General features: G+C 42.4%; 1 protein-coding gene across 1 annotated transcript; it reads left to right on the top strand.

Moving 5' to 3' along the window:
• Positions 1-6,914: 6,914 nt before the first annotated feature.
• On the top strand, positions 6,915-27,429 carry LOC133423412 (coagulation factor XIII A chain-like). Its single transcript, XM_061713587.1, has 17 exons — positions 6,915-6,953; positions 7,060-7,162; positions 10,144-10,320; positions 10,531-10,779; positions 12,553-12,671; positions 13,656-13,763; positions 15,300-15,474; positions 17,936-18,074; positions 18,280-18,383; positions 18,879-18,967; positions 19,210-19,363; positions 21,056-21,165; positions 21,743-21,908; positions 22,294-22,448; positions 24,384-24,520; positions 26,209-26,323; positions 27,394-27,429. The coding sequence occupies exons 1-17, from the start codon at positions 6,915-6,917 to the stop codon at positions 27,427-27,429; spliced, it is 2,175 nt and encodes a 724-aa protein (XP_061569571.1).
• Positions 27,430-27,851: the final 422 nt, after the last annotated feature.

Genomic DNA, 27,851 nt, shown 5'->3' with positions numbered 1-27,851 from the left:
CTGGGCCGAGTAGGTGCTAGTGGAAAAGAACCAACCTGGGCCGAGTGGGTGCTAGTGGAAAAGAACCAAACTGGGCCGAGTAGGTACTAGTGGAAAAGAACCAAACTGGGTTGAGTAGGTACTAGTGGAAAAGAACCAAACTGGGCCGAGTAGGTACTAGTGGAAAAGAACCAAACTGGGCAGAGTAGGTGCTAGTGGAAAAGAACCAAACTGGGCTGAGTAGGTTCTAGTGGAAAAGAACCAAACTGGGCCGAGTAGGTGCTAGTGGAAAAGAACCAAACTGGGCTGAGTAGTTGCTAGTGGAAAAGAACCAAAGTGGGCCGAGTAGGTACTAGTGGAAAAGAACCAAACTGGACCCGAGTAGGTGCTGGTGGAAAAGCACCAAACTGTGCCGAGTAGGTGCTAGTGGAAAAGAACCAAACTGGGCCGAGTAGGTACTAGTGGAAAAGAACCAAACTGGGCCGAGTAGGTACTAGTGGAAAAGAACCAAACTGGGCCGAGTAGGTGCTAGTGGAAAAGAACCAAACTGGGCTGAGTAGGTACTAGTGGAAAAGAACCAAACTGGACCCGAGTAGGTACTAGTGGAAAAGAACCAAACTGGGCAGAGTAGGTACTAGTGGAAAAGAACCAAACTGGGCCAGAGTAGGTGCTAGTGGAAAAGAACCAAACTGGGCCGAGTAGGTACTAGTGGAAAAGAACCAACCTGGGCCGAGTAGGTTCTAGTGGAAAAGAACCAAACTAGGCTGAGTAGGTACTAGTGGAAAAGAACCAAACTGGGCCGAGTAGGTACTAGTGGAAAAGAACCAAACTGGGCCAAGAAAGTACTAGTGTAAAAGAACCAAACTGGGCCGAATAGGTGCTAGTGGAAAAGAAACAAACTGGGCCAAGTAGGTGCTAGTGGAAAAGAACCAACCTGGGCCGAGTAGGTGCTAGTGGAAAAGAACCAACCTGGGCCGAGTAGGTACTAGTGGAAAAGAACCAACCTGGGCCGAGTAGGTGCTAGTGGAAAAGAACCAACCTGGGCCGAGTGGGTGCTAGTGGAAAAGAACCAAACTCAGCCGAGTAGGTGCTAGTGGAAAAGAACCAAACTGGGCTGAGTAGGTACTAGTGGAAAAGAACCAAACTGGGCCGAGTAGGTACTAGTGGAAAAGAACCAAACTGGGCCAAGTAGGTACTAGTGGAAAAGAACCAAACTGGGCCGAGTAGGTACTAGTGGAAAAGAACCAAACTGGGCCGAGTAGGTACTAGTGGAAAAGAACCAAACTGGGCTGAGTAGGTACTAGTGGAAAAGAACCAAACTGGGCTGAGTAGCTACTAGTGGAAAAGAACCAAACTGGGCCGAGTAGGTACTAGTGGAAAAGAACCAAACTGGGCCGAGTAGGTTCTGGTGGAAAAGAACCAAACTGGGCCGAGTAGGTGCTAGTGGAAAAGAACCAAACTGGGCCGAGTAGGTGCTAGTGGAAAAGAACCAAACTGGGCTGAGTAGGTTCTAGTGGAAAAGAACCAAACTGGGCTGAGTAGTTGCTAGTGGAAAAGAACCAAAGTGGGCCGAGTAGGTACTAGTGGAAAAGAACCAAACTGGACCCGAGTAGGTGCTGGTGGAAAAGCACCAAACTGTGCCGAGTAGGTGCTAGTGGAAAAGAACCAAACTAGGCTGAGTAGGTACTAGTGGAAAAGAACCAAACTGGGCTGAGTAGGTACTAGTGGAAAAGAACCAAACTGGGCCAAGAAAGTACTAGTGTAAAAGAACCAAACTGGGCCGAATAGGTGCTAGTGGAAAAGAACCAAACTGGGCCAAGTAGGTGCTAGTGGAAAAGAACCAAACTGGGCTGAGTAGGTACTAGTGGAAAAGAACCAAACTGGACCCGAGTAGGTACTAGTGGAAAAGAACCAAACTGGGCAGAGTAGGTACTAGTGGAAAAGAACCAAACTGGGCCAAGTAGGTGCTAGTGGAAAAGAACCAAACTGGGCCGAGTAGGTGCTAGTGGAAAAGAACCAAACTAGGCTGAGTAGGTACTAGTGGAAAAGAACCAAACTGGGCTGAGTAGGTACTAGTGGAAAAGAACCAAACTGGGCCAAGAAAGTACTAGTGTAAAAGAACCAAACTGGGCCGAATAGGTGCTAGTGGAAAAGAACCAAACTGGGCCAAGTAGGTGCTAGTGGAAAAGAACCAAACTGGGCTGAGTAGGTACTAGTGGAAAAGAACCAAACTGGACCCGAGTAGGTACTAGTGGAAAAGAACCAAACTGGGCAGAGTAGGTACTAGTGGAAAAGAACCAAACTGGGCCAAGTAGGTGCTAGTGGAAAAGAACCAAACTGGGCCGAGTAGGTACTAGTGGAAAAGAACCAACCTGGGCCGAGTAGGTTCTAGTGGAAAAGAACCAAACTAGGCTGAGTAGGTACTAGTGGAAAAGAACCAAACTGGGCCGAGTAGGTACTAGTGGAAAAGAACCAAACTGGGCCAAGAAAGTACTAGTGTAAAAGAACCAAACTGGGCCGAATAGGTGCTAGTGGAAAAGAAACAAACTGGGCCAAGTAGGTGCTAGTGGAAAAGAACCAACCTGGGCCGAGTAGGTGCTAGTGGAAAAGAACCAACCTGGGCCGAGTAGGTACTAGTGGAAAAGAACCAACCTGGGCCGAGTAGGTGCTAGTGGAAAAGAACCAACCTGGGCCGAGTGGGTGCTAGTGGAAAAGAACCAAACTCAGCCGAGTAGGTGCTAGTGGAAAAGAACCAAACTGGGCTGAGTAGGTACTAGTGGAAAAGAACCAAACTGGGCCGAGTAGGTACTAGTGGAAAAGAACCAAACTGGGCCAAGTAGGTACTAGTGGAAAAGAACCAAACTGGGCCGAGTAGGTACTAGTGGAAAAGAACCAAACTGGGCCGAGTAGGTACTAGTGGAAAAGAACCAAACTGGGCTGAGTAGGTACTAGTGGAAAAGAACCAAACTGGGCTGAGTAGCTACTAGTGGAAAAGAACCAAACTGGGCCGAGTAGGTACTAGTGGAAAAGAACCAAACTGGGCCGAGTAGGTTCTGGTGGAAAAGAACCAAACTGGGCCGAGTAGCTACTAGTGGAAAAGAACCAAACTGGGCCAAGTAGGTACTAGTGGAAAAGAACCAAACTGGGCTGAGTAGTTGCTAGTGGAAAAGAACCAAAGTGGGCCGAGTAGGTGCTAGTGGAAAAGAACCAAACTGGGCTGAGTAGGTTCTAGTGGAAAAGAACCAAACTGGGCTGAGTAGTTGCTAGTGGAAAAGAACCAAAGTGGGCCGAGTAGGTACTAGTGGAAAAGAACCAAACTGGACCCGAGTAGGTGCTGGTGGAAAAGCACCAAACTGTGCCGAGTAGGTGCTAGTGGAAAAGAACCAAACTGGGCCAAGTAGGTACTAGTGGAAAAGAACCAAACTGGGCCGAGTAGGTGCTAGTGGAAAAGAACCAAACTGGGCCGAGTAGGTGCTAGTGGAAAAGAACCAAACTGGGCCAAGAAAGTACTAGTGTAAAAGAACCAAACTGGGCCGAATAGGTGCTAGTGGAAAAGAACCAAACTGGGCCAAGTAGGTGCTAGTGGAAAAGAACCAACCTGGGCCGAGTAGGTGCTAGTGGAAAAGAACCAAACTGGGCCGAGTAGGTACTAGTGGAAAAGAACCAAACTGGGCCGAGTAGGTACTAGTGGAAAAGAACCAACCTGGGCCGAGTAGGTACTAGTGGAAAAGAACCAAACTGTGCAGAGGTCCTCCGTCACAGTACAGAATAAAGTCGAAATTTCGAGATTAATGTTGAAATACTTTTCGACTTTTTTCTCGAAATTGTACTTCAACATTATTCTTGATATTTCAACTTTATTCTCGAAATTTCGACTTTATATACGAAATTTCGGCTCTATCGCGAAATTTCGATCTTATTCTTGAAATTGTATTTCAACATTAATCTCAACATTTCGACTTTTTTCTCAGTTTCCCCAAACCGATACAGGTTTGTTGTGATTTAAGGAAGATTCTGGGCCAACCATTGCTGAACTTCAGCAATACATCCAGATAAAGAACATTGTTCACCATTTGGCTTCACTGGCAGATAGATTTGTAGATCGTCATAAGGAAAGATTATTCATGGATTTCATTGACCCGAGTGGTAACAATGAGAAGAGGATCGGGCCGAGATTACCAGAAGGTTCTACTGGATAAGTATGACGTAAAAACCCAGATTGGAGCTTGAGTTATCCTCAACAAAGGACTGTAATTGTATAAAAACAGCTTTTACTACAACTATAGAAAGAAAGATCGGAAACGGGTCTAAAGTTTACGGAAGAGTATCAGGGGGGAAAAAATGATTAGGCAGGAGAAAAAATATTTGGGAGGGGAAGATTTTTTTTTTATTGTGCACTTAGAGAAAAAAGTCGAAATGTCGAGAAAAAAGTTGAAATTTCGGGAACAAAGTTGAAATACAATTTCAAGAATAAAGTCGAAATTTCGAGAATAAAGTCGAAATTTCGAGAATAAAGTCGAAATTTCGAGAATAAAGTTGAAATACAATTTCAAGAATAAAGTCGAAATTTCGAGAATAAAGTCGAAATTTCAAGAATAAAGTCGAAATTTCGAGAATAAAGTCGAAATTTCAAGAATAAAATTGAAATACATTTCGACTTTTTTCTCAAAATTTTACTTCAACATTAATCTCGACATTTCAACTTTTTTTTCGAAATTGTATTTCAACTTTGTTCTCGAAATTTCAACTTTTTTCTCGACATTTCGACTTTTTTCTCGAAATTTCGACTTTATTCTCGACATTTCGACTTTTTTCTCGAAGTGCATAATGAAAATATTGAACTTAATAATAACATATTATTTTTATGTTTCTCCTGCCTGGAGCTAATTCTCTTCCGTAAAAGTTTGATAATGTCGAATCAAACCAGCGAAGGTCAGACTGACGGTTCATTTCTGACATATTTACAGGAAACTAGTTGAACTTTTCTGGTAAACGCTGAGGCGAAGGTTCTGGGTCGGGGTGACCCGGAACCAGCACTTCTCCATCACAAACATGTTCAGGAAGTGGCTGCCGGGTGTGTGGTCCTCCGTCGCCATGGAAACCACCGTGTTTGTGAGGAAAGAGGAAGCAGCAGAGGGATAAAGAGATGCTGCCGCCGCCGGCCGGTCGTCTTCTGATCCGATCCTCGAACCGGCAGCCGACTTCCTCCATCCCAGCGGTGAGTCGCTTCCCTGGAAAACCTCCAACGTTCAGGTTTTATCTGGTACCTTTCTCTTTTCTGAAGGATTTCACAGTAAAATACAGATAAATCTGAGTAGATGTATTTATTATTTATTTATTCCAGCAGCTGAGATGCCACTTAAAAACATTTTATTTTACTGCTGTTTTACTTTTATTCTTCTATTTAACAACGTTAAAGTTTATCTTTTATAGCGTACCATTTATGCAAATAGATATTTGATAAAAATCCTGTTAAACACAACATAGATATAAATATAAATGTTTGTTTGTGAGTCAATGTAAATGAATAAATGGTTATATTAAAAATAAATATTTAACTTTTTACTTTTATTCTTCTATTTAATACCGTTAAAGTTTATCTTTACAGAGTACCGTTTATACGATAATAAAGTCCCTTTAAACGAATAGATATTCTATAAAAAACATGTTAAACACAAAGCAGATATGAATATAAATGATTGGATATGAGTCAATGTAAATGAATAAATGGTTATATTATATTATATTATATTATATTATATTATATTATATTATATTATATTATATTATATTATAATATTATAAAATATCTACATTTTGTATTTTATTTTCTAGAATCGGTATTTGTTAGTTTCATTAGTTTCATTTTTATACACATGGAACTCAACTTTTAAGTATATTTAAAGCAGCTTTTGTTTGTTTGCTATGTTTTTCATGTTTAATTTTATATCAACTTTCACAAAGACCAAGATCTTTTTAAAACAGTAACTTTAAGAGCTCGTATCTGGTCAGAGAAATTATTACAACCTGAAACCAAACTTGTTTTAAACTTTAAACTGTTTTAAACTTGTTTATTTCACAGTAAAATACAGATAAATCTGAATAAATGTATTTATTATTTATTTATTCCAGCAGCTTAAACACTTAAACACATCTTATTTTAATGCTGTTTTACTTTTATTCTTCTATTTAACAACGTTAAAATTTATCTTTATGGAGTACCATTTATCGACAATAAAGTCCCTTTAAACGAATAGATATTTGATAAAAATCATGTTAAACACAAAGTATAGGATATAAATATAAATGTTTGTATATCTTTTTAAACCTGTAACTATAAAAGCTCAGAAGACATACAACCTTAAACCAAACTTGTTTTAAACTTAAAATACGGATCAATCTGAGTAAATGTATTTATTATTTATTTATTCCGGCAGCTTAAACACTTAAACACATTTTATTTTACTGCTGTTTTACTTTTATTCTTCTATTTAACAAGGTTAAAGTTTATCTTTATAGAGTACTGTTCATACGATAATAAAGTCCCTTTAAACAAATAGATATTTGATAAAAATCATGTTAAACACAAAGTAGATATGAATATAAATGTTTGGATATGAGTCAATGTAAATTAATACATGTTATATTATATTATTATTATATTATATTATATTATATTATATTATATTATATTATAGTATATTATAGTATATTATATTATATTATATTATATTATATTATATTATATTATAGTATATTATATTATATTATAGTATATTATATTATATTATATTATATTAAATTATATTATATTATATTATATTATATTATATTATATTATATTATATTATATTATATTATAAATAATAAAATCTGAAATAAAATCACTCACGTTTCTTCTCTTCGTACAGGTTAACCTTTGACCTCTGAGCAGCATGTTAGGTCCAAACTACAAGGGACGCACCCCTGGCCCGGTACGTGTAACCATGACAACCATGACAACCATAGCAACCATGACAGGTCCTCCTGAACCAGCTAAAGCTAATCAAACGTCTCCTCCCGGGGTCTGGGGGGGTCCAGGTGCCCAGCACAAACCTCCAGGCCGACGACAAGGAAGACTTCAGGGAGTTTGAGCCGTTCAGCGATGCCGACGTGACGCCCAGATCCGTTCCCCCCGGCGCCGGTAAGAGTCTTCATCATTTCTTTATTTCATTCATTAAAGGAAAAACTATACAGTTCAATATAATTACAACAAATCTCTTTCCTTGAATGAAAGGGAACAGAAAGAAGACTACGCTTATTTTATCTGTCCCTTTTTCCTAAGAAATCACATTTCAATTAATGTAATAATAAAAAAAAAGACAAATTAAAGCTGCAAGCAGCGATGAACGACCCTCCACCCTGGTGAACGTTCAGGCTGCAGTGGAAGCGCTGGTATGACTTGATGTAGATTCTTCAGGCCCGGACATTTAGTGGATGACACCAGCCACGACTCTCTATAACAAACCATTCAAAAGTTATGGCAGAAAGTAGGAACTATCAGATATCGACCAATCAGAAGAAGTGGCAGGGCTAATTTGCAGCAATTATGTTCAAGGACTCAAAACTAAGTCCGATGACACCACCCACGAGTCTTTATGTCAAACCATTCAAAAGTTATGGCAGAAAGTAGAAACTATCAGATATCGATCATATGAAGGGGGGGCGCTTTTTGGCGTCTATCGTCGCCACGGTAACGCTTTTGACTGAGAAAAGTAATGCGCGTCGTCGCAGGATGGAGACGCACATTTTGAGGTATAACACACCTTGGTGCACATTACGGTTTGGGCCGTATTAACTGCCGAAGGAATGGCATAAATGTCGCCAAAATAACACTATTGATTCAAAATGGCCGACTTCCTGTTCGGTTTCGGCCATGGCACCAACAGACTTTTCTTTAAGTTGCAACATGATACAGGTGTGTACCGATTTTCGTGCATGTACGTCAAACCGTATCGTGGGGCTTGAGGCACAAAGTTTTCTAGGGGGCGCTGTTGAGCCATTAGGCCACGCCCATTAATGCAAACCATTAAATATCACATTTTTCACCAGGCCTGGCTTGGTGAAAGATTTGGTGACTTTTGGGGCACGTTAAGGGGGAAAAAAGGCCCTCATTTCGTCGGAAAAAGAAAGAAAGAAAGAAAGAAAGAAAGAAAGAAAGAAAGAAAGAAAGAAAGAAAGAAAGAAAGAAAGAAAGAAAGAAAGAAAGAAAGAAAGAAAGAAAGAAAGAAAGAAAGAAAGAAAGAAAGAAATTCCTACAGATATAATAGGGCCTTCACACTGTAAGTGCTCGGGCCCTAATTACAAATTACGCAATTAAAAAAAACACTTTGCAATAAACGTAATTTTAAAAAAAAAAATTTTTTAGATCAAACCATGTTTTTACTCTTTTAAGTTTTTGTTTAACCACCTTCAATACCTGTGTTAGGTTTTACCCCCAACAATAATATAAAGTTGAATCATCCGCAAACAGAATGCACTTTTTAGCAATTTGGTTACATTAACAAGATCATTAATTAACAAAATAAACAGTTTTGGGCCTAGGACCGACCCCTGAGGTACTCCACACCGTAATTCAGATTTGACCTTACCTGTCTGCACAAACTGCCGTCTTTTTGTCTAAATAACTTGATACCATTTTATGTGCTAATTTATGTGCTATCCCAGATGGTGCAGTGAAAGAAAAACACGTAGGAGGTGGGGGAAATATATGACGTGACTGGAATCGAACCCGCATCTCTGTACAGGGGAAGGTGTACAAGTCGCCTCCTCAACCTGTTGAGTTATACGGGCGCTAGCGCTTGTGTTTGTGACGGAAATAAGTTGGAGGGAAAAAAATCAACTCTCAAAATGGCAGGGAAAAAATGCACAGCCAAACGAAAATATAAATTAAATATTAATATTACATCTCGCCAGGCCGTGGTATACGCTCATTATATCACAGCTGAGCGGCGTCTCCGGCCCGACGTGAAGTGATGTATTGCTTTTAAAAAACGGTTACCAATAATGTAAATATGAAAGAGGAATACACAATCTATTTTATGTAGTTTTTAATTAATCAGAAATACATATTATCCAGTAAAAATAGCCCCACTGTGGAAAAAAATAGTCCCATCTCTCCTGACGTTAGTTCTGCATGTCGTCTTTTGCTCGTCTTTTTTTCCGGAGACAGGAACTCCTCAATCCATTCATCCATCGTTAGCTCCATGGTGAACATGCCTAATTAATTGTTAACGAAAATAAAAAAATAAACTTTATCACCAGCTACTTTTTGCTACCTGCTGTAACCGTCAAAAAATATGTAATAGTTGATTGTTGTCATGGAAACATTGTTGCTTCCCGGACGGGGAATGATCTGCTGTGATAAGACTTTAGAATAGAAGCCGTGGTATAAGCTCATTATACCACAGTTAACAACCAATCAGATCATTATACCACAGTTAACAACCAATCAGATCATTATACCACAGTTAACAACCAATCAGATCATTATACCACAGTTAACAACCAATCAGATCATTATACCACAGTTAACAACCAATCAGATCATTATACCACAGTTAACAACCAATCAGATCATTATACCACAGTTAACAACCAATCAGATCATTATACCACAGTTAACAACCAATCAGATCATCATACCACAGTTAACAACCAATCAGATCATTATACCACAGTTAACAACCAATCAGATCATTTTACCACAGTTAACAACCAATCAGATCATTATACCACAGTTAACAACCAATCAGATCATTATACCACAGTAAACTACCAATCAGATCATTATACCACAGTTAACAACCAATCAGATCATTATACCACAGTAAACTACCAATCAGATCATTATACCACAGTTAACAACCAATCAGATCATTATACCTCAGTTAACAACCAATCAGATTGCAGGATTTCACCTTTCTGTTTTCTAATGGTATTTTTATGTCTCAGAGAGAGCAGGGAGTGAAGGATCATGGGTAGTTGATGGAGTGAAGGATCATGGGTAGTTGATTTGGCTCTTTGCAGTAACACAGTAACCAATCATGGCTCTGACTGGTTGGACACGCCGGTGCTATCCCCTCTGATCCCGTATTTGGTCACATTGACGTCTTTCCCTCCTAGACGTTCTCACCGTGGTGGACGTCAACATGCGGAAGCAGTTCAACGAGCAAAACCACCACACGGCGGAGTACGTGGCCAAGGCCATGGTGGTCCGCCGCGGACAGCAGTTCATCATCGACGTCATCTTCAGCCGGGAAATCCTGCCGCAGGACGACTTCCAGCTGGAGTTCCTGATCGGTGAGTTTGAATGCTGAACCCTGATTGATGGATTGATGGGTTTTGGGACTTTGTTCAGGGAAATAGGCCCAAATATGTCGAACAAGGCTTGAATATGGTGAAAAGGCCATAATCAAGCCTGTCGCTTGGGTTCAGCTCCAACTAGAGGCTCCAACTGGAGACTCCAACATGTTGACGGCCTGTTCCTTCCTTCCCTCTGATTGGCTGCAGGTGCCAACCCGTCCCCCAGCAAGCGCTCCCTGGTGGTCGTGACCTTCGGGAACCGTGCCGGCGGCTCGTGGTTGGGGCAGGTTTTGGGCCAAGACGGTGCTGTGGTGTCTCTGGGCGTCACGCCGGACGCCAAGGCCATCGTGGGCTTGTACCGCACCTACGTGGCCATTTCCATGGGCAACGGCATGCAGCGGACCGACAAGAACGCCAAGACCAACCTGTACCTGCTCTGCAACCCCTGGTGTCCAGGTACCGAGCAGCTGCCGACGCCGGCCGGGCGCTGAAGGAAGTGCTACCGATAAATGCGTAGAAGCCCAAAGGGGCTGGAAGTACCGTATTGGCCCGAATACAAGACGACCCTGATTATAAGACGACCCTCTTTTTCAAGACTCAAGTTTGAAAAAAGACTTTTTGAACACCAAATTAAATTTTTATACAGAAAATAATGACAGTACCTATGAAACAAATGATTATAACAACATATTCAAGAGAAAAAGCCTGTTATTTTGCCTCATTCAAATCATCATCTTCACATTTGCATCATAACTTCTCCTCAGCTGCCGTTAACCTGCCGAACTTCCACCCACTTTTCTCCAGATTGTCGCTACGTTTCTCCATTTTCTGTTATCTCTTCTCTTATTTTCTTCTCTTTTCTTTCTTACTGCTATTTTATATTTTTCTTCTTCGTGACAGTGGTTCCTTTGGCCTGGGGGGTTAAGTTCAGCATTCGCTTTAAAGATATCTGGCGCCATCTAGCGGTGTGAATGGGTATAACGTCTAGACCCCGAATGGAAGACGACCCCCACTTTTTCAGTCTTATTTCAATGCAAAAAACACCGTCTTATATTCGGGCCAATACGGTGTATTTCATATTTATAGTTTTGGGGTTCCTCACAGTTCCTGATATATTATTAAGAAAACTAGAGAAGTATGGGTTTAGAGGTGTGGCTTATTCTTGGCTTAAGAGCTATTTGGAAAATAGCATACCCCAGGGATCTGTGATTGGTCCAAAACTTTTTTTTACTTTATATTAATGACATTTGTAATGTTACTGAACTGTTAAAATGTATTATTTTTGCAGATGATACAAATATGTTACTGTTCTGGGAAAAATGTAAAGGAACTTCTGTCCTCAATTGAAATGGAATTAAAAATTCTTAAAACTTGGTTTGACGTCAATAGGTTGTCATTTAACATTAAAAAAACAAAATTTATGGTTTTTGGAAACCGAAAATAAATTTATGGGGATATTACATTAAAAATATGTGATTCTGAAATTGAAAGAGTATCTGATATAAAATTCTTAGGGGTTGTTATTGATTGTAAATTAACATGGAAACAACATATTAGATACATAAAAGGAAAGATTGAAAAGTCAATAGCAATCCTGTATAAGTCCAGAAATATATTAAATCATAAAGCACTACATTTAATTTATTGTTCACTAATATAGCTTATATATGGTATTGTGTGGGAGTTTGGGGCTCCACGTATAAGACAACAGTAAATGCTTTAGTCCTCTTACAAAAACGAGCCATACGTTTTATTAATAGGGTGGAATATTATGAACATACAAATCCATTGTTTATAAAATCCCATGTTATGAAATTTAATGATTTGGTTTATTATAAAATAATGCAAATAATGTATTAAGCTAAATTAAAGTTACTCCCTGTCTGTGTACAACGGTTTTTCCCAATACATGACATTTACAAATGTGCAGCTCATTTTCGGTTTACAAAAAAAAGATTTGTAGAGCAATCTTTGAAAGCTACAAATGTTAATGTTTATTTGTTTTTGTATATTTTGTATTTGTTTTATATTGAAAGAAATCTGGATATCTTATTTTGGTATGTAGGACAGGCATTAATATAAGCACTTTGCTTCTGCCTGTGCCTTTTCACTCACTATTTTGTGGATAATGTTTGTGTTGATAATGCTTGTAGTGTGATGTGACTGAATAAAGAATTTCAAACTAAAACAAAAGAAACTGATCAGTATTGGTGAAACTCTTGTTTGCAGATGACGTGGTGTTTTATCCCGATGAAGCCGGGCGCTGGGAGTACGTGATGAATTCGACTGGAATAATCCACCAGGGCTCGGTGGGGTCGGTGTCGGAGCGGAACTGGGTGTACGGACAGGTGCGACCAAACCCACGGGAGAATATTTGAATTGAATGACAACAAAAGGCAAAGAAACAATAGAAAAGCAAAAGAAACATTTACAGATGGTCAATTGCACTTATAAGCTTCAAAAATAGCTTTACAAACCATTTTCTTAAATACAAAAAAAAAAATGACATGTTTTTAAATGTATGTTGGCATCATTCCAGAATTTAACTCCAGTGATGGAGACACGTCTCCTTTTCATACCTTTTTTAGCTATTTGTACTGTGAAATTGCAGACACCTCCAAGATTGTAACGAGTCTCCTGAATTGAAAAGAACCTCTGTCATTGGGTCAGGGAGCATTTTTGATTTTGAACATAATTTGCATGATTTTAAAATAAAACAAATCATAAAATTTAATAACATGAGAATTTAGAAAAAGTGGATCTGTGTGAGTGTAGTAATCAGCATTATTGATGATACGATCGTTTTTTAAGTTTTATTATTGAATTTAAGGTGGTTTTAAAGGTGGATCCCCACAATTCCACACAGTAAGATAAATAGGGAACAATCAATGAGTAGTAAATCAAATGCAAGGCCTTGGAATTCAGTACATTTCTGGATTTATACAGGATTGCGAGTGATTTTGAAATTTTCCCTTTAATATATTCAATGTGTTGTTTCCATGTTAACTTTTGGTCGATGACAACCCCAAGGAATTTAGTCTCAAAAACCCTTTCAATATCAACATTACCGATTTTTAATTTAATAGTAGAATCACTTTCATTTTGATTCCCAAAAACCAGGAATTTTGTTTTCTTAATATTTAAAGATAATTTATTGACATCAAACCAAGTCTTGAGATTTTCCAGCTCCCTTTCTACACAACACAAAAGTTCCCTTAAATTCGTACCAGAGCAAAACAAATTGGTATCATCGGCAAATAAAACATATCTAAAAAATATCCTTATTCATAACGCAGGTTAACACTAACGCTGTTGGTTTGGTCTCTACGCAGTTCGGAAAAGGCATCCTGGACGCTTGCATCTTCATCATGGACTCTTGTCAGATGCCGATCCACAACCGCGGCGACGTCGTCAAGATCTGCAGGAAAGCTTCTGCCATGGTGAGTCGCGCAGGCGCACCACCCGTCCCTAGAAATACGGAACTGTTACGTAATTGGGAATTAAAAGTTGCGTTCCGTATTGAACCAATACGGACAAATATTATGCTCTCATTTATTGATGTAATAATATACAGGTGAAGGTCGGAAAATTTGAATATATTGCAAAACTTCATTCATAGTAAATTCAACTAAAGGTGAAACAAATATATTATTTCCCACTACATTCAAAGTGAGATATTTCAAGCCTTAATTTGTTATAATTTTGGTTCACAGTTTATGAAAACCCCAAATAAAAAATCTCAAAAAATTGGAATATTTTATGAGATCAATAAACAATTCAATCATCAAAATTATAATCATCAGAAAAGATTTGAAAAAAGAGAAAGCAAGTATGACTTAAAAGGAACAGAGATTTTTTAAAAACCAAGATGCAGGACAGAATTGATGGAACGTTGTGTTTTCTGTGAAAGGAATCAGTTTATGGAACAATCTGAATAAAGAAAACAAAGAATCCAAATCAAACATTACATTCAAAAGTACAATTAAAGCCTGTATGTTAAGTAAATATAATGAAATATGTTAGTTGAGTTTGATTGACATCCCCAGTAATTTTATTTTATTTTATTTTTATTTTATTTTAGTTTAGTTTTTTTATTCACTTAGTTGTTGTTTTTTATTATTAGTATTTTTACTAATAATATTTTTACCCTTATTTCTATTTCTGAAAGGTGGCAGCCCTAGAGTCACGTGATGTCCAGAGTTAGCTGTAGCACCGGCGAATCTGTCTACACTGAAAAAAATCAATCCAAGCGCATTTAAACATATTTAAATCAGTGATATTAACAATTAAAGTTTGTTGCTTTACGTGAATACATCTAGTTTTGAACTTAATCTGCATTTGTTCAAAGAACAAGACATTGTGCATTTTTTCCTTAACCAGCAGCATTTATGTTCATTCACACACAAACAACAAGCAATGATCTTGTTGTATTTACATTTCCTTTAACAATTTTAATCTATTGGGCAGATTGACCAACGTTTAGATGAAACATGCTTTATTTGTTTAAGTAGAACACCACAGTAAAAAATATCTTGCTTGATCTACTTTAAAAAAATTAAGGCGACTTTTTCGCATGAGATTTTTATGTAGATCAAGGAAGACTAGTCTTTGTATAAAGTACTTAATTTTTAGTATGTACAAATTAATTTGCAAGTAAAGTCAACTTATTTTTTTTTTTTTCATTTTTTCTTTTTTCCTTTTTTGTCTCTTCTTCTTTTTTCATTTTTTTTGTCTTTTTTTGTCTTTTTATTGTCTTTTTTTGTCTTTTTAAAGTCAATTTAATTTTGATAAATAAAGTAAACCTAACACAATTAAGTTGGCTGTACTTGCAAAATGTATTATTTACATACATCAAATTAAGTAGTTTATACAAAGACTAGTCTTTCTTGATCTAAATAATAAATAATTAATATTTTTGAAGTAGAACAAGCAGAATATTTGTATGAGGTATTCTCTGAGCGTGGGTGTTTTCTCAGATCAACTCCCAGAACGACAACGGCGTGTTGGTGGGGAACTGGAGCGAGAACTTCTCGTTGGGAACGCGGCCGACGGCCTGGACGGGCAGCTCCAAGATCCTGCTGAAGTACCACAACTCTGGAAACCCCGTCATGTACGCCCAGTGCTGGGTGTACGCCGGAGTCCTCTGCACCTGTAGGTGCACCTGCACCACACACCTGTACCTGAACCACACACCTGTACCTGAACCACACACCTGTACCTGAACCACACACCTGTACCTGAACCACACACCTGTACCTGAAACACTCACCTGTACCTGAACCACACAACTTTATCTGAACCGTACACCTTTACCTGAAACACACCTATACCTGAAACACACCTGTACCTGAAACACACCTGTACCTGCACCACACCTGCACCTGAACCACACCTGTACCTGACACCACACACCTTTACCTGAACCACACCTGTACCTGAACCACACACCTTTACCTGAAACACACACCTGTACCTAAAACACACACCTTTACCTGAAACACACACCTGTACCTAAAACACACACCTTTACCTGAAACACACACCTGTACCTGAAACACACACCTGTACCTGAAACACACACCTTTACCTGAAACACACACCTTTACCTGAACCTCACCTGTACCTGAAACACACCTTTACCTGAACCACAGGTAATTTAACTGGAACCAGGACTAGTAGAACTGAAACCAGGACTAGTAGAACTGGAACCAGGACTAGTAACTGAAACCAGGACTAGTAGATCTGGAACCAGGACTAGTAGAACTGAAACCAGGACTAGTAACTGAAACCAGGACTAGTAGAACTGAAACCAGGACTAGTAGATCTGAAACCAGGACTAGTAGAACTGAAACCAGGACTAGTAGAACTGAAACCAGGACTAGTAGATCTGAAACCAGGACTAGTAACTGAAACCAGGACTAGTAGAACTGAAACCAGGACTAGTAGATCTGAAACCAGGACTAGTAGAACTGAAACCAGGACTAGTAGAACTGAAACCAGGACTAGTAGAACTGAAACCAGGACTAGTAGATCTGGAACCAGGACTAGTAGAACTGAAACCAGGACTAGTAACTGAAACCAGGACTAGTAGAACTGGAACCAGGACTAGTAGACCTGAAACCAGGACTAGTAGAACTGGAACCAGGACTAGTAACTGAAACCAGGACTAGTAGATCTGGAACCAGGACTAGTAGAACTGAAACCAGGACTAGTAACTGAAACCAGGACTAGTAGAACTGAAACCAGGACTAGTAGATCTGAAACCAGGACTAGTAGAACTGAAACCAGGACTAGTAGAACTGAAACCAGGACTAGTAGATCTGAAACCAGGACTAGTAACTGAAACCAGGACTAGTAGAACTGAAACCAGGACTAGTAGATCTGAAACCAGGACTAGTAGAACTGAAACCAGGACTAGTAGAACTGAAACCAGGACTAGTAGAACTGAAACCAGGACTAGTAGATCTGGAACCAGGACTAGTAGAACTGAAACCAGGACTAGTAACTGAAACCAGGACTAGTAGAACTGGAACCAGGACTAGTAGACCTGAAACCAGGACTAGTAGAACTGAAACCAGGACTAGTAGATCTGAAACCAGGACTAGTAGAAACCAGGACTAGTAGAACTGAAACCAGGACTAGTAGATCTGAAACCAGGACTAGTAGAACTGAAACCAGGACTAGTAGATCTGAAACCAGGACTAGTAGATCTGAAACCAGGACTAGTAGAAACCAGGACTAGTAGAACTGAAACCAGGACTAGTAGATCTGAAACCAGGACTAGTAGAACTGAAACCAGGACTAGTAGATCTGAAACCAGGACTAGAAGAACTGAATCCAGGACTAGTAGAACTGAAACCAGGACTAGATGAACTGAAACCAGGACTAGTAGAACTGAAACCATGACTAGTAGAGCTGAAACCAGGACTAGTAGATCTGAAACCAGGACTAGTAGAACTGAAACCAGGACTAGTAGAACTCGAACCAGGACTAGTAGAAACCAGGACTAGTAGACCTGAAACCAGGACTAGTAGAACTGAAACCAGGACTAGTAGAGCTGAAACCAGGACTAGTAGAACTGGAACCAGGACTAGTAGAAACCAGGACTAGTAGACCTGAAACCAGGACTAGTAGAACTGAAACCAGGACTAGTAACTGAAACCAGGACTAGTAGAGCTGAAACCAGGACTAGTAGAAATGAAACCAGGACTAGTAACTGAAACCAGGACTAGTAGAACTGAAACCAGGACTAGTAACTGAAACCAGGACTAGTAGAACTGAAACCAGGACTAGTAGATCTGGAACTAGGACTAGTAGAACTGGAACCAGGACTAGTAGAACTGAAACCAGGACTAGTAGACCTGAAACCAGGACTAGTAGAACTGAAACCAGGACTAGTAGAGCTGAAACCAGGACTAGTAGAACTGAAACCAGGACTAGTAGAACTGGAACCAGGACTAGTAGAACTGGAACCAGGACTAGTTTAACTGAAACCAGGACTAGTAACTGAAACCAAGACTAGTAGAGCTGGAACCAGGACTAGTAGACCTGTACCAGGTTCAGGTCTCTCCGGGTCTTCAGAAACGGTTCCAGGATTGTTTTCTCCCCACAGTCCTGCGCTGCCTCGGCATCCCCTGCAGAGTCATCACCAACTTCAACTCGGCCCACGACAACACGGGCAACCTGAAGACGGAGCTGGTGTTCAGGAGGGACGGGACCCCGGACCGGAGGAACACCCGGGACTCCATCTGGTGGGTCCAGGACCAGGTCCAGGTCCAGGTCCAGACCTGCAGGTCCTCTACAGACCACTAGGGTCCAGATCCAGACCTGCAGGTCCTCTACAGACCACTAGGGTCCAGATCCAGACCTGCAGGTCCTCTACAGACCACTAGGGTCCAGATCTCTGGTGATCTGGGTCCTGGTCCAGCAGAGTCCTGATCCCCCCCTTCTCCCCAGGAACTACCACTGCTGGTGCGAGGCCTTCATGCAGCGCCACGACATCCCGACCCGGTACTCCGGCTGGCAGGTGGTGGACGCCACGCCGCAGGAGACCAGCGACGGTAGGCCGGACCCCGTCTGACCCCCGTCTGACCCCCCACCCGCCTGACCCCCGTCTGACCCCCCACCCATCTGACCCCCATCTGACCCCCGTCTGACCCCCGTCTGACCCCCGTCTGACCCCCGTCTGACCCCCGTCTGACCCCCCACCCATCTGACCCCCGTCTGACCCCCTTCTGCAGGCCGTTTTAACATTTAACGGCTAAGTTTGACTAAACGGAATTAACATTGCAGATATCTACAAGTACATTCTGACTATAGTTGTAATTACATTGTGACTAGTCAAAACTCTAATTCAAGATATCTGTAATTAAATTTTGACTAGGCAGAATGGAAGTTAAAGATATTTCCAATTTGAGATATCTCTAATTAAAAATCTGGACCAACCGAACCAACCGAACTAACCGGACTAGCCGAACTAACCGAACTAACCAAACTAACCGAACTAACTGGACTAACCGAACTAACTGGACTAACTGGACTCTGACTGGTTCCAGGATACTTCCGCTGCGGACCGGCGCCCGTCATCGCCATCAAGAACGGAGAGCTGTGCCATCCCTTCGACTGCGGGTTTGTCTTCGCTGAGGTGAGAGGAGGAAAAACCAGGACTAGTAGAACTGGAACTAGGACTAGTTACTGGAACCAGGACTAGTTACTGGAACCAGGACTAGTAGACCTGGAACCAGGACTAGTTACTGAAACTAGGTCTAGTTACTGAAACCAGGACTAGTTACTGAAACCAGGACTAGTAGATCTGAACCAGGACTAGTAGGGGTTGAACCAGAACTACCAAACTGACACCTAACGGGTGCCGGTCTCCTCCTGCAGGTCAACAGTGACGTGGTCTACCTGAAGAGCGACCGCTACGGCACCATGACCCCCTTCAAGGTGGACACCACCTACGTGGGAGCCCTGCTGTGCACCAAGTCTGTGGGAAGCTGGGGTTTGCAGGAGGTGACGCAGAACTACAAGTACCCTGAAGGTAAGACCTGGACCTGGACCTGGACCTGGACCTGGACCTGGTCCAGGTCCTGGTCCTGGCCCTCTACTGACCAGCTAGCACCTCTACCGACAAGTTAGCACCCTCTACTGACCAGCTAGCACCTCTACCGACAAGTTAGCACCCTCTACTGACCAGCTAGCACCTCTACCGACAAGTTAGCACCCTCTACTGACCAGCTAGCGCCTCTACCGACCAGCTAGCGCCCTCTACTGACCAGCTAGCACCTCTACTGACCAGCTAGCGCCTCTACTGACCAGCTAGCAACCTCTACTGACCAGCTAGCGCCTCTACTGACCAGCTAGCGCCTCTACTGACCAGCTAGCACCCCTATTGACCAGCTAGCACCTCTACTGACCAGCTAGCACCTCTATTGACCAGCTAGCAACCTCTACTGACCAGCTAGCGCCTCTACTGACCAGCTAGCACCTCTACTGACCAGCTAGCAACCTCTACTGACCCGCTAGCGCCTCTACTGACCAGCTAGCGCCTCTACTGACCAGCTAGCACCCCTATTGACCAGCTAGCACCTCTACTGACCAGCTAGCACCTCTACTGACCAGCTAGCGCCCCCTATTGACCAGCTAGCACCTCTACTGACCAGCTAGCACCTCTACTGACCAGCTAGCACCTCTACTGACCAGCTAGCGCCCTCTACTGACCAGCTAGCGCCCCCTATTGACCAGCTAGCACCTCTACCGACAAGTTAGCGCCTCTACCGACCAGCTAGCACCTCTACTGACCAGCTAGCACCTCTACTGACCAGCTAGCACCTCTACTGACCAGCTAGCGCCTCTACTGACCAGCTAGCACCCTCTACTGACCAGCTAGCGCCTCTACTGACCAGCTAGCGCCTCTACTGACCAGCTAGCGCCCTCTACTGACCAGCTAGCGCCCTCTACTGACCAGCTAGCGCCCCTGCTGAGTACCGTATTTTCAGCACTATGAGGCACTTAAAGTCCTTAAATCTTCTCAAAAATCATCATTACGCCTCATGTATGAATCTTGTTGTGTTTACTGACCTGGAAACAGTTTTATGTGGTAACTGAGCTCAGAAATAGTTCAGTTTTAGTCACTTTGGTAGCGACGAAGCTGCTCCGGTTGATCGATGTCGGACCGAAGTTGCTCCTTGTTTGGATACGAGTTGTTTTTTTTTCCAACAATGTCTTTATTGATTTTAACATGTAGCATTTACATACAAACATCATTCCTGTCTTTTGGCTTCATATGTAAACAACTTAAAGATCCGGCTAAATGACCGTGTGCATAAACGCACATTTAACAGACAACAAACCAAAAACAAAGAAAAAACAAGGCACTCCTCTCAACACAACAACAGATTGTCAGCAATATTTATGGTTGATCATGTTACTTTGAGGTACTCAAATTTTGCATTGAATTTCAGATTAAATGGCTTTGAGTTTCCCCAGATTCATCCATCAGATGATCCAAATTAGACCTTTCAAAAAAGTAAATGACGGGCCCCCAAACATCGTCCAATAATGACTTTATCATGTACGTGATTTTTTCAAGTGGCTCGCTGGAAGAAAGTTCTGAGATCTATTTTCCTGTGAGGGCTAATACTCTTTTCACTTATAAAAGGCATCTGTCTATAAGAATTTGGTTTTTCAGGACGCTGACCCCTGACCCCTGACCTCCTCCCTCCGTCTGCAGGCAGCGCGGAGAACGAGAGGACGATGGTGACGGCGGAGGAGTACGGCTGTGAGAGGGACCACTCGGTGGTCCCGGAGACCAGCCTGTCGGTGGAGATCCTGACCCAGCCGGTAGGTTCCCCCCCCCCGTAGGGCCCGTCCGGTCCCTCCGGTCCCCCCGTAGGGCCCGTCCGGTCCCCCGTAGGGCCCGTCCGGTCCCTCCGGTCCCCCCGTAGGGCCCGTCCGGTCCCCCGTAGGGCCCGTCCGGTCCCCCGTAGGGCCCGTCCGGTCCCTCCTTTTCAACTCTGAGAAAGCTAGCACCTCTACTGACCAGCTAGCGCCCTCTACTAACCAGCTAGCGCCTCTACTGACCAGCTAGCGCCCTCTACTGACCAGCTAGCGACCTCTACTGACCAGCTAGCACCTCTACTAACCAGCTAGCGCCTCTACTGACCAGCTAGCGCCCTCTACTGACCAGCTAGCGCCCCTACTGACCAGCTAGCGCCTCTACTGACCAGCTAGCGCCCTCTACTGACCAGCTAGCGCCTCTACTGACCAGCTAGCGCCTCTACTGACCAGCTAGCGCCCCCTACTGACCAGCTAGCACCTCTACTGACCAGCTAGCGCCCCCTACCGGAGGGACCGGACGTAGGGCCCGTCCGGTCCCACCGGCCACCACCTGACCCCCCATCCCCCCCTCCCTCCGCAGACCTCCCTGGGCAGCGTGGTGAAGGTGCAGGTGCGGTTCAACAACCAGAGCGACTCCAGCAGGACCGTGGCGGCGCACTTCGAGGTGTCGGTGGCCTTCTACACCGGAGTGCTGTCGGACGAGTTCAGGGTGGAAGAATTCACGCTGGACCTGCCGGCCTACCAGAGTGAGTGGAGGGGGGCGGGTGTCTGGGGGCCGGGCCCTGGACCCCCTAACCTCTCGACATTTCCACTTTTTTCTCAAAATTGTATTTCAACATTATTCGCAACATTTCAACTTTTTTCTCGACATTTCCACTTTTTTTTTTCGACATTTCAACTTTTTTCTCAACATTTTGACTTTTTTCTCGAAATTGTACTTCAACATTAATCTCGACATTTTGACTTTTTTTTCTCGACATTTTGACTTTTTTCTTGAAATTGTATTTCAACATTAATCTCGACATTTCGACTTTTTTCTCTACATTTCGGGGGTCCTGGAGGGTCCTGGGGGGTCCAGGCCTCGCCCCCGGACCCCCCCCCCGGACCCCCTAACCTCTCCGTCCGTTCCAGGCAACACGGCGGAGTTCCACATCTCCCCGGAGGAGTACATGCCGGCGCTGGGCTCCCAGCTCTGCCTGCACTTCGAGGTGAACGGCGAGAGCGACGGCCAGAAGGTGTCGGAGGTCAAGGTGCTGTGGCTGGTGCCGCCCCCCCTCACCATCACGGTACCCACGCCCCGTTGTCATGGAAACACCATTTATTCATCAACCGAATGTTTAGATCAGGGGCGGCAAACCCGCGACTCGTGAGCTTTATTTGATAGGTGCAGTGATCGGTGGGGGCAAAATATGCCGCGACTGGAATCAAACCCGTGTCGCTGTACAGGGGAAGGTTTACATAAGTCACCTGCTCAACCCGTTACAGGCGCGTTAGCGCTCGTGTTTGTGACGGAAATAACTTGGAGGGAAAAAAATCCACTCTCAAATGGCAGGGAAAAAATGCCAATCATCCCGACAGGCCGTGGTATACGCTCAATATATCACAGCTGAGAATCATTATATCACAGCTGAGGATCATTATATCACAGCTGAGGATCATTATATCACAGCTGAGGATCATTATATCACAGCTGAGGGTCATTATATCAGCTGAGGATCATTATATCACAGCTGAGGATCATTATATCACAGCTGAGGGTCATTATATCACAGCTGAGGGTCATTATATCACAGCTGAGGGTCATTATATCACAGCTGAGGGTCATTATATCATAGCTGAGGATCATTATATCACAGCTGAGGATCATTATATCACAGCTGAGGATCATTATATCACAGCTGAGGATCATTATATCACAGCTGAGGGTCATTATATCAGCTGAGGATCATTATATCACAGCTGAGGATCATTATATCACAGCTGAGGGTCATTATATCACAGCTGAGGGTCATTATATCACAGCTGAGGGTCATTATATCACAGCTGAGGGTCATTATATCACAGCTGAGGGTCATTATATCACAGCTGAGGATCATTATATCACAGCTGAGGGTCATTATATCACAGCTGAGGGTCATTATATCACAGCTGAGGGTCATTATATCATAGCTGAGGATCATTATATCACAGCTGAGGATCATTATATCACAGCTGAGGATCATTATATCACAGCTGAGGATCATTATATCACAGCTGAGGATCATTATATCACAGCTGAGGATCATTATATCACAGCTGAGGATCATTATATCACAGCTGAGGGTCATTATATCATAGCTGAGGATCATTATATCACAGCTGAGGATCATTATATCACAGCTGAGGATCATTATATCACAGCTGAGGATCATTATATCACAGCTGAGGATCGTTATATCACAGCTGAGGATCATTATATCACAGCTGAGGGGCGTTGTCTCCGGCCCGACGCGGAGTGATATAATGAGCGTATACCACGCCCTGAAATGATATAATGATCGTATACCACGGCTTGAAGTGATGTATTGCTTTTATAAAACGGTTACCAATAATGTAAATATGAAAGAGGAATACATAATCTATTTGATGTAGTTTTTAATTAATCAGAAATACATATTATCAAGTAAAAATAACCCCACTGTGGAAGAAAATAGTCGACTTTATTCTTGAAATTCTATTTCAATATTATTCACGACATTTCGACTTTATTCACAAAATTTCAACTTTATTCACGAAATTTCTACTTTTTTCTCGAAATTGTATTTCAACTTTATTCTCGAAATTTCGACTTTATTCATGAAATTTTGACTTTATTCACGAAATTTCGACTTTATTCTTGAAATTGTATTTCAACATTAATCTTGATATTTCGACTTTTTTTCCGAAATTTTATTTCAACATTATTCTCAACATTTCGACTTTATTCAAGACATTTTGACTTTATTCACAAAACTTCAACTTTATTCACGAAATTTCGGCTTTATTCTTGAAATTGTATTTCAACATTATTCTCGACATTTCGACTTTTTTCTCGAAGTGTACGATAAAAAAAAATCTTCCCCTCTCAAATATTTTTTCTCCTGCATGGCCCTGATACTCCTCCGTAGTTTTGAGTGGTGGTAAAGTCGTATAAAACGGTATTTTTAGGTGATAAAGATGCTGATCTTGTGATCTGGTCGTAGTTCGAAGGCGTCCCGCGGGTGAACCACACCATGTACGCCACCGTCCAATTCAAGAACCCGTTCAACATGACGCTCCTGCAGGCCAGTCTGGTGATGGAGGGAGCCGCCCTGGTGGAGACCACCGTCTTCCACTACAAGTAAGTACCACCGTCTACCACTACAAGTAAGTACCACCGTCTACCACTACAAGTAAGTACCACCGTCTACCAGTACAAGTAAGTACCACTGTCTTCCACTACAAGTAAGTACCACCGTCTACCAGTACAAGTAAGTACCACTGTCTTCCACTACAAGTAAGAACCACCGTCTACCACTACAAGTAAGTACCACCGTCTACCACTACAAGTAAGTACCACCGTCTACCACTACAATTAAGACACCACTGTCTACCACTACAATTAAGACACCACCGTCTACCACTACAATTAAGACACCACCGTCTACCACTACAATTAAGACACCACCGTCTACCACTACAATTAAGACACCACTGTCTACCACTACAATTAAGACACCACCGTCTACCACTACAATTAAGACACCACCGTCTACCACTACAATTAAGACACCACCGTCTACCACTACAATTAAGACACCACCGTCTACCACTACAATTAAGACACCACCGTTTACCACTACAACTAAGTACCACCGTCTACCACTACAATTAAGACACCACCGTTTACCACTACAAGTAAGTACCACCGTCTACCACTACAAGTAAGTACCACCGTCTACCACTACAAGTAAGTACCAACGTCTACCGCTACAAGTAAGACACCACTAATGAAGCCAGACGAAGCCTCAGATCCAACTGCACCAACATTTATCAATACCTGCTATTAGCACAAGGGGGAGCTGTTGCTCCACAGTATTGATCTCCATCCACGTCACGCATGTAGAACTTTATCTTGGGAGATGGTTTGGTGTCAACATCTGGGCCTGCGACGGACCGTCACCATGGAAACATCCATTGTACTAACCGAGGAGTACCACAAGGCTCTGTATGAGGACCTCTGTTTTTTTAATTCCTCATTCCCCCAGTCAGCGTCGTCGTATTGATTAATCTAGACCTCAGTTTACATGAGACACACACATCCAAACCCCAGATAAAACCTTAACAGATCATATTTATAACCACTTTATATCCCGTTTATGGTCCATAATATTGTTACTCTAGAAACTATTTTAGTATTTTCTCAGATAGATGAGAAGATAGTGTCTGTGTTATCATGTGTTGATCTGCATTTTTGCTCCGCAGCTCATAGATTAGCCACCAGCTTCACAGAACGTCCCCCTCAAAAACTTTATTTACTCTTTTCAACTCTGAGAAAATTGTATTTACTTTTTAATTTTGATTTTCATTCAAATGATTCAAATGATTTTGATTAAAACCAGGTTATTACTGAGATGCTGCTGTTCTGGAAAGACCGCGAGCACCTGGAACATAAATGATTATGGTCACATTATTATTATAAGAGAAATCAGCCAGTTTTATTGTTATGTACCCTTCCTGTCATGATGCATTGTGGGATATATTCAGCTCTCTATATAAGCATTAGAGGGATTGGATGTTTCCAGTCGGTATTCTGGATCCTTTCAGAGGAAGTGGCTTCCTTTTCTTCCACATCTGTGATCAGCAACGAGTCCAGATACCGAAAAACGGATGTATTGAACAAATAAAATGGAGCTGACAAGAAAAAAAAAACATGAAAACTGAAGAAATCAAAGTAAAATCCACTTGAAAGGAAAAGATTTTTCCGTGTCGCCCTGACTGTTTCTGATTTGGGGTAACACTGTTTTTCTGTGTTTCCGTGTGTTTCAGGACCATCGGCCCGTACGCTGAGATCACCGAGACGATTCCCCTCGTACCTCAGAAGCCGGGCAACCAAACCCTGGTGGCGCTGCTGGACTGTGAGAACCTGAACCAGGTAACCGCGGCAACAGCCGTTTCCCCGGCGATTATCTGAACTGCTTTTCCCGGACGACTCAAAAGAACGTAGCGTAGAGGGCAGCGTCGTCAGCGTAAAGGTTTATCGTTTCTTCTCATTCACCTCAGTCACAACCATAAGTTAGAGTTAGTTAGGATTAGTTAGGGTTAGGAAACCAGGACTAGTAGAACTGAAACCAGGACTAGTAGAACTGACACCAGGACTAGTAGAACTGAAACCAGGACTAGTAGAAACCAGGACTAGTAGAGATTAAATCTAATACAACAGGGTGCAGGCAGGTGGAAGCAGCAAGGGGATGCCCGGGGTTGGCCGGGACTGCAGGCCAGAACGCAGCCCCCGATGCTCCGGCCAAAAGAGAAAAAGTAGGGGGGCCAGCACAAGAAACTACAGGAGCGATGGACAAGAATGATGGCTATGAGATACTTATAATAAATAAAAATGGAACTGGAGAAGAGAGGAAGGGTAGAGGAGATGAGAAGAAGGGTGAGAGGCACCGCCCAGCGGATCATGTCGGTGCCCCCCTGCAGCATAAGCCTATAGCAGCATATCTACCGCGAAGCTATATTTGAGACTAACTATTATAGTCTTGTTCTATAGCTGCAACTATGACTACTGACTAACACACTAGAGTTTACACTACCTAGAGATTTACCAACACCAGCTAGAGGTTTACTAAACACTAACTATAGGCTTTACTAAACAGAAAGGTTTTAAGTTTAGTTTTAAAGGTGGAGGTGGTGTCAGCCTCCTTAACCCAGATTGGAAGTTGGTTCCATAGTAATGGTGCCTGATAGCAGAACGCCCGCCCTCCAAATCTACATTTAGATACTCTAGGAACTACGAGTAAACCTGCACCCTGAGAACGGAGAGCTCTGCCAGGAACATAAGGCACTATCAGGTCTTGCAAATAATGTGGAGCTGAGCCGTTTTGGGAGCTAACCAGGACTAGTAGAAATGAAACCAGGACTAGTAGACCTGAAACCAGGACTAGTAGACCTGAAACCAGGACTAGTAGATCTGGAGCTTCACTTCACGCTTGTGTTTGTTTCTCTCATCAGGTGGAGAAACGCGCCGAGTTCCACGTCATGCCCTGATCAGCCAATCAGCTGCGAGTCTGGCCGGTGGGCGGAGCCAACAAGCCGCTCAAGCTTCAGTTTTCTTCCCTGAATAATTCAGATATACAAATCCACATCTTTGATTCTTTTCCAACAGATAAGGAGGTTTTACGTGTCTGTAAACGTTGAGTTAATTTAGTATTTGGAAACATTCTGTACTTTGTAGCTGCAAGCAGCCGAAACCTGGATAATAGATTTTAAAAGCGTTGTTTTTGTGTCACCGATGAGGCCAAAGTTTCCCCAAAACCCCCGATCTGGGACACGGGACGCATCACGTACAGAGAGAAGAAGAAATAATCCCATTTAACAACAGTTTCCATAGCAACAGAACCACCGAGTGACATCTTTCACAGCTGAAGGACTTTAGAAAAGTGAACGATCCAAACGAGAACAAAGAAGAA

Source organism: Cololabis saira, chromosome 22, assembly GCF_033807715.1.
Source record: "Cololabis saira isolate AMF1-May2022 chromosome 22, fColSai1.1, whole genome shotgun sequence".
NCBI classification, from domain to species: Eukaryota; Metazoa; Chordata; class Actinopteri; order Beloniformes; family Belonidae; genus Cololabis; species Cololabis saira.
Note: the sequence above shows the minus strand (reverse complement) of the source record. Positions and strands in the feature narration are given on the sequence as shown.